The following is a 7694-nucleotide window of genomic DNA, read 5'->3' on the forward strand; positions in this document are numbered from 1 at the left end:
CTCTGCAAGGCCCGGGCCGGGGGTGGCTGCCTCTCCTCAGCTCTTCCCGCTGCTGTCTGCCCTCCCACACTCCTTGACGTCTCCTCTCCGGAGGGCAGCGTCTATCTTCGGGCACAGAGCCTTCTGGAAGCACCCCACTTCTGCCAACTGTCAGCCTCGGCCAGCTTGGGGCCACCCCAGGAGGAAGCAAACTGCTGCCGCAGCGGGGCAGCACCAGGGGTGGGAGTCCAATGGAGCTCACGATGCCTCCCACTCTGGCCTGTCATTCCTGGGTAACTGGTGTGCTCCAGCTGGTCTCATGAAGGGTTGGCTGATGCAGGAGGGAGCACAGCAAGGTCTGAACATCCCCTGGGAAACAGCTGGGATGCGGAGCATTCCCTGGCTCCTGTCACTTATCTCCCAGGCTCCTTTCCTCATGGGGGTCACCGTGGTGGTGCTGACACAGCCCAAGCAGGGACAGTGCCTTCCTGGCCCGCAGCCACTGACAGAGGCAGCAGAGCTCTGGCCGGCTTTGTGCCTGACTCCTCTTGACCTGCAGGCAGCAAGCATAGTGGGCTGCAAAGTGACTTCACTTTGATGGCTCTTGCTTCATGCTTCTAAAGCAGCCTCCAGCCAGGGCTACTGCCATCATGCTGTGCTGGGGAAGCTGCAGCTGCTGGTCCTGCATGTGCTGATGTTCTCCACTCAGCCTATTCGCATGGGAAATCCCCCAGTGTACTCATGGTGGGTAGTTACAGGTCACCAGCAGCCCCTGCTTAGGTCTGCCATGATCAGCTGTGCTCACACAGCAGCCACTGACTCTCTCCCTCCCGGAGGCAGCACCCGAGCTGTCCAGTATGGTGACCTGCTCCACTGACAGCCGCCCTTCTCTGCCGAGGTCCATGCTGCCTGCTCCCACCCTGGGCACCGGAACCATCTGGAATTGTGCTGGAACTGGGCTGTGGCGCAGGAGGCTTTGTTTGCTCCTGCCTGGCACCCTTAGCATACTGTCACTCTCCTCCTGCAATCCCCACCTAACCCTCATCCCCAGCGCTGTTTTCTCCCAATAACACACACACCCACTGCTTGTTTAGATCGGAGTGTTATTTCTCTGGATGCCATCATTAAATGCTTGTCTGGACAGGACCCTTGTCAGTAGGATGGGGGGGAGCTGGGATCCCAAGGGATGGCTTTCTGGGAATGGTGGGGCTGTGGGATGCTGAGCATTTTGGGGGAGTGAAGCAGGGAGTGTTAGCAGCAAAGCCTGAAGAGTTAATTTTGGGAGCCTACAATACCCCTTTCCTTCTCCCTTGGCTGTCAGGAGAACCTGCAGAGGGAGAGGAGGGAAAACCTTCTCTCCCCTCCTGCAGGACAGCAGTCCAGGATGGGGTTTACTGAGAGCCAGCAGCTTTCCTTCCTCCAGGCTGGCAGGTCCATACAGAGGAGGCTGGGAGCAGGGCAAAGCTGGCTGCTAGCTTTTTGCCTCCTGCTCTTTGGGACTGTCCTCCTGCAGGTCCTCCTCATCCGACTGTGCCACAGGGGTCTCGGCCCCCTCCTCGCTGGTGTCCAGGCTGTTCAGATCCGTGGAGACGGAGGATGTGGAGGAAATACGTGACTTGCTCTCAGCTGCGCTGGGCACTTGCAGGGTGATTTCCTCTGGGCACTGGCCAGCATCTGCCCCTGGAGGAGGGAGCGGGAAGAGAAAGAAAAAGGCTTCTGGAGGTTTATTGCTCCCTAAGCTTCATGAATAGCCCCTCCAACACACGTCTTATTCCTCGGCAGGCTATGCTTTCCTGGCTGCTCCCCACGTGGCTGCCGTGGCTGTTTCCCACCTTACACCCCTGGCTTGGCTCTGGATAATGCCACACATTCCTTCCCTGTTTTTGGCAGTGGAACCTCTTCTGTCTCATGTGAAACAATGGCTCAGAGCCATGCTGCATGAGGCCATTGGCTGCAGCAGGGAAGGAGATGTTTGGCTTGGCCTCAGTGAATCACCGCAGTGTGTGTGCATGTGGACGAAGGTGCTGGCACCCTGGGCTTTCCCTGTGGGACCCAAGCCCAGCTCCCTGGGGTCTGGCTGGGAGGTAGAGAGGTCCTGCAGCCTTTGTGCTTGGCACAGTGAGCTCTGCAGTGTGGTGGGGACCTGAGAAATCATGACAAGACACTGGTTGCTCCGGGGGGACTTCAGGACAAGAGAATTTGCCCCAGACTGTGCAAAGTGCCTGGGCTCTCCCATCTTCTGCCATGTATCTATATGAGGGTCTGTACTTCTGGGCTGTGGAGGTGGATACCAGCATTGTCCCTCCAGTGTCACAGGCCCCAGCACCACGTGTCTGTCATTGTATGGGTGTCTGTGGATCTGCACTGCAGTGTGGCCAAGGCTGAGGAACAAGGCACTGTGGGCACTGGGGGCAGGAAGGGCTCCTAGCCTCGTCTGCAAAAAGGCTTGGATTGCACATACCTGGCAGGGGCCCAGCAACGCTGCTCTCCTCTGTCCCACAGCCCAGAAACACATCCACGGTGTCCTGGTCTGACAGGTCCATCATGTCCATCTGCTCCAGCATGTCCACATTCACCTCCATGGAGGAAATGCTGCCTAAGGGGGCTGCAAAGACAGAGGCCAGCAGAAAGGTGAGTAGTAGTGCCAGGCAAAGGGCAGTGTGAGCCCTGTGCAGGCAGGACCCTGAGGAGGGGGCCAGCTTTGCTGTGGGGAACTGAGTTCCACTTGCTGGTAGGAGTCCCCCAGGAAAACCATGTTTCCTTGAAACATCCCTCTGGAAGCCCCGGCTGCCTCACTACAGTCCTTGCTCCTGCTCCAAACTGCTGTCTGGAGGAGCCTGTCTGAAGTCAGTGACTATGCAGGGCGCCAGCCTGGGTACCCATGTGCAGTGACTTCAGTTAAGTGGTGTGAGTAATCCACAGCACACCCACACACAGCGTGTGTGGTCCTGTCTTGGCAGAGGACACACGTGTCCCCAGCTGCCTTCAGACTGGGCATGTCCCACTGATCTCTAACACCCATGTCGTTGTTCCCTGAAACACCTCCAGCCCCATGCCAGTGCCTGCAGCACTTACGTCTCCGATGTTCTATCTGCAGGTGAGACATAGGGAAGAAGAAATCCACGTCATGCTGGAAAACCTCCTCAAAGAACTTCTGCCGGTCCCGTAGTTTCAGCTGCTGCTGCTGCATCTGCTCTGCATCCAGGCTCCGCTGTGCCTGCTCCATGTCAGCTGGTGAGAAAGGTGAGGAGGGTCGGACCAGGCAGGGCTGTCCCAGCCCTTCTGCCTGTCCCAGCTCATGCGGTATGGCCGTGCTTTACCAGCGCACGTTGATTTAGTCATCGTGAATAGAAGTTACACACCGGAACGGCAGCGTCACCAGCACTTGCTGTGCTGGAGCCTCAGATATCGCTTCTGAGACGCATGGCAGCCAGGAATTGGGAGCTCATATGCTATATTCGTGGCTGCTGAAGTGAATTATTGCTGGGGAAGGGGAAAGGGTGTTGTTATGAGACCAGCCATGGTTTGCAGGGGGGTTGGACTAGATGACCTCTAGGGGTCCCTTCCAACCCAAAACATTCTATGATTCTATGATTCTATGTTTCAGTTCCCTTGCTACAAAACAGAGGTTTGTCCATGAACACTAACAAGCAGGGGAAGCTCCCAGGGACAAGAGCTGGTGTTACCGCTCCAGGCTTTCTGGGCTGAGGGATGCGTGAGGAATAAAAGGCATCAGCAACCCTGTCAGCCCTGCACGTGTGCACCCCTGCCGCAACCGTCGCTATAAATACAGCCGCACCCACGCTCGCAGGCTCCCCTGTTCACATCCCCCGCTCACACAGCCAGCTTGGCTTCTGCCTGCACAAACATTTTCATTCCTGTAATTCCTCTTGCAGTTCAACACCGGTGCCTGTGTCCCCGGCTCGCACGGGAGGAAGTCATGGGAGCTCTCGGACTGTTGCTGAAGGAGCTTGTTATTGCATCCCTGGGCCTGGTACCTCCCTTTCAGGTTGGGTACCCGCAATGGCAAGGACCCAAATGGCTCAGAGGGGCCATGGCTGGTGGCCCCGGCTTGTTCCCAGGCTGGTGTTTGACCTCAGCCATTCCAGATTTCCTCTCTGCTGCTCTTGGCCCAGCCAACACAAGGAAAATGTGATTACTGGAGCAGGCAGTGTAGTAACCAAGGAAACCAAACAAACATCCTCTGCGCTGCCTGAGCAGACCCAAACCCTCTGCTCCTCCGGGCTGGGGAGGAGGGAACAGAGCGAGCAGCATCCCCACCCTGTCTGGCAGGAGCGGGGGTGAGGACAGCAGGGGGCTGGCTGTCAGCAATATATAGCAGCATAGGATCCAAATGGGAGAGGCGATGGACCTGGTGAGATGTCCTGGAGATCAATGTCACATCTTCCCAAGAGCCCTTCCAGGGCTCCTCTGCACCCTGGGGCATCCTTCAGCTAAACCCCATCATCTGCAGGTGCCAGCTCAGGGAGGCCGGGTTCTGCCTGCAGCACTGTGCGGGGGTGCAGTGTGACTCAGGGCCAGTCACCACGCACTTTCTGGAAGAGGCTCTGGTCCTCCTCCAGCTGCTCAGCACCTTCCTGCGATGCCCGGAGTGATGCCTGGCTGCTTGAAGGGGCCTTTCTTGGTGCGTCTGACCTAAGCACTGGGCGCCTGCTCTGGTGCAGAGGCTCGGCGTGCTGTGCAGCGCACGGGCTAACAGTTGTGGTGGTGGATGCACCATGCCGGTGAAGGTGTCCTCATGAGGCTGACTGGTGGCTGCAGCCCAGTGCTGCTGGGGTAAGGTGAAAACCTCCTCCCCTGTGCTATCTGCAAAATAGAACAGAGCCAGGGACAAGGAGGGGGTGACTGGGGCATGGATTATGGAGCTGGGTCCCTCCAGCAGCTAGAGACAGCCCTGTCCTGACCATCCCAGGCAGAGCCCTGTCCCTCAGCCCAGTTGTGCCAAATCCATGGCAAACGTGGTTCACCACACTGAGGAGAGCCCATCAGGCTCCAGCTGTAGGGAAGCTGGGTTTGGGGCAGGGGCTGTGCTGGCTCCTAGATTCAGGGCAACAGAGAGGCTCTCTGTGCAGCATCTTGCCAAAGGCACTGCAGTGTGGAGGTAAGGAAGAGGGTCTCTAAATCCTCCTGCAGTGCAAAGACAAAATAAACCAAAATGCTAGCAGGCGCTGCTCTGAGTGCTGTGAGCGTGGCTGATCCATGCCATTAATGTTCTCACTGCCTGTCCCTGCCCCGGCACGTGGCCAATACTCGGGATAAGGGTGCTTGGGGAGAGTCAGGACTGGTGCTGGTGGCAGCATTCCTGTGGGCGCCAGGATTTCTCTTGCAGGAGAAATTAGCAGGACCTGTTTATGAACTTGTTTTCAAGCTCTTGCCGGGAAGTTGGGCACAAACACTGAGATCCCATTATGTACGGAATGCCGGCAGCGGGAGACGGCAGCTGGGCTGTGCTTGGCCCTGCCTGACCCGTGACCGTGGTGAGAGTCGGGGACAGAGTCTTCCCCCCCTCCCGGGGCTCTTCCGGGCCCAGGGTGAGCGAACAGCCCTGCTAGTGTAGCTGCTCCTCAGCAACCCTCGCTGGGGAAATAAAGGAGAGCGGCGTTCCCTGCCGCGGCCCTTCCCCATGTGACAGCCGGTCACACTCCCCGGCCCTCAGTCGTGGGGATTGTCTCATCCAGCTGGCATGTTCCCACCGCGGGACATGGTCACACACACAATGCGGCCCCTGTGCACCGTGGGGGATCTGTCGGTACCTGCTGGTGGCCTGGCTTTTATTACTATTGTCATGGTTATTACTACAGCCTGCTCAGCCAAGGGGCTGGAGGCTTATCTGCATTCAGAGCCAGGCTCTTCCCCGCCGGCTGAAATGCGACGGCACCAAGTGCCCCGCTGCCTTCAAATCCTTCCGGCTCTCACGGCTTATTAGCCAGCGCAGCTCGGAGAGGAACTGGGGCCAAATGCTGATGCGGAGGTTGGGCGGGCAGGGCAGGGCAGGGCAGGATCCCCCCCAGGAGGTGCAGGCAGGGATTTCCTTCTCTCCTGCTCCCAGGCAGCTGCCCACAGGGTGGGCTGTGGGGGAGGACGCTGGCCCCACTGGCCCTGCTGGTCCCTCTGCCCTGCCAGGACATGTCAAGGAGCCAACCCTTGCATGGTGTGGCCTCATGGCCACCAGCATGGTGTGGAAAGGTGCAGGAGGGCTGGCTGGGAAGCAAACCGCTGCAAGCTCTCCAATCCACACCCTCACTGAAGTGGGTTGGGAGAGGAGCAATTCCTGGGGTGCAGTTAGTATGGGGTGAGGGTCAGATGGGGCTTGAGGGTGCACCCCTTCAGGTGCTCTCCGACCCAGCGTTGGGGCTGGGAGTAGAGCACAGTTCAATTGTCTGGCTGTGTTGCCGCTGGGAGGGGATGTGTTTTTCATTCCTCCTTGGCCCACAGGATCCCAGTACAATCCCCCCTCCCATGCTGGTGAATAGGAAGGGTGTATTTGGGAGTGAGAGAAGGGTTGTTAGTGGAGGCACAGGGCCAAGGCAGGATGGGGATGGCCTTTTCTTGAGGCCACAGCTCTGCACTACCTTGCAAGGATTCTGAGAGATTTAAAGAGGGTCCTGAAAAATAATCTGGCTGTGGAAATGGATAGGGGGTGATGGGAAGGTGAGCAGAGTTTAAGCCAGGGGTCACTCCAAACATGTGCCAGTTCCCTGGTGAATGAAAGAGCTGGGGCAGGCTGGCCCAGCCAGCTTTTGCCCTTGTCCCTGCACTGCCCCAGAGCCCTATCCCCTGACCCTGCTCCTCCAGAGAGGCCTGGGTACCCACTGCTGCCCGGCTTGTGGGATTGCGCCTTGTGCTCCTGGTCCCTGCCCACAGTGCTGCGAGGAGATCGGATGGGGGGAAGCTGCAGCTCCTCGGCTGCCACAGCATCTTCCAGGAAGCCCTGCAGAGATCACACGCCTTCCCCTATCACCCTGCCCTAGCAAAACCACTGCGGGACACTGGTAAATCCTAAGGGCTTTCGGTTCCTTTAGCCTTGGGAGAAGCAGCTAGTGTGGAGAGCTGGGAATGCCCCGGAGAATTGTGCAGGGTCAGGCCGTGCAGAGATGGGATGCCTGGACATGCCGGCCGCCTGAGCATGAATTCCCTGCACAGTCTTTTCTCAATCAGCATGACTGACCTCGTGTTGCAGCGCAGCAAAAAATAACCGTAGCCCCGGTGAGAGGAAATGCACCAGGCGAGTGCAAGGGCAGGCAGTGGTTTTGGCAGAGCCACTTGCTGGGTAAAGTGGCGGGGGGGGGGTGACAGACGATTAGGGAGGGAGGACATGGCACCCTGTAACCCCTGTCTGTGCCACGGTTTCATCGCCTGCACTCCTCCAAGCGATCTCCAAATCCCCTGCGTCTCGGCACTAAAAATATCCCTGCCGCCCAGAGCTCCTTCCCCAGCAGAGGCTGTGTCATAAGACCCTGCTATTTACGGGGCCCTGCTTCGGTGCATGCAGAAAGAAGCGTGAGGACAAGAAAGCCAGGAGGGCAGCGGGGTGCCCAGGGCAGGCTGTGCCCCTGCCAGCCCCCTGTCCCCCTGGCCGCCGCGCTCGCTGGTGTGCCTGCTCTGCTCAGCCTCCTCTTCCCCTGAACCCCGCGGGTGTGGGGGGATCCGCTCCCCCCGGGGCTCCGAGGGATTCCGAAGCCGCTCCACAACGA

At 58.6% G+C, this 7694-nt stretch overlaps 1 protein-coding gene across 1 annotated transcript; it reads right to left on the reverse strand.

The window, feature by feature from the left end:
* Window positions 1-1450: 1450 nt before the first annotated feature.
* On the reverse strand, window positions 1451-3205 carry LOC104132218 (dysbindin domain-containing protein 2). The gene is made up of 3 exons (XM_009645477.2): window positions 3055-3205; window positions 2441-2584; window positions 1451-1659 (listed from the first exon to the last, which is right to left on the reverse strand). Exons 1-3 carry the CDS (start codon window positions 3203-3205, stop codon window positions 1451-1453), a joined length of 504 nt encoding a protein of 167 aa, XP_009643772.1.
* Between the last annotated feature and the right edge of the window lie 4489 nt (window positions 3206-7694).

The sequence above is a fragment of the Egretta garzetta genome, unplaced genomic scaffold, assembly GCF_000687185.1.
Source record: "Egretta garzetta isolate BGI_Z169 unplaced genomic scaffold, ASM68718v1 scaffold188, whole genome shotgun sequence".
Classification (NCBI taxonomy): domain Eukaryota; kingdom Metazoa; phylum Chordata; class Aves; order Pelecaniformes; family Ardeidae; genus Egretta; species Egretta garzetta.

Coding starts and splice junctions, on each gene's coding strand:
- LOC104132218 (XM_009645477.2), bottom strand. CDS start 3,205: ATGGAGCAGGCACAGCGGAGCCTGGATGCAGAGCAGATGCAGCAGCAG. Junction 2,585..3,054: donor GCAGATAGAACATCGGAGAC/GTAAGTGCTGCA, acceptor CTGTCTTTGCAG/CCCCCTTAGGCAGCATTTCC. Junction 1,660..2,440: donor CGTTGCTGGGCCCCTGCCAG/GTATGTGCAATC, acceptor TCCCTCCTCCAG/GGGCAGATGCTGGCCAGTGC.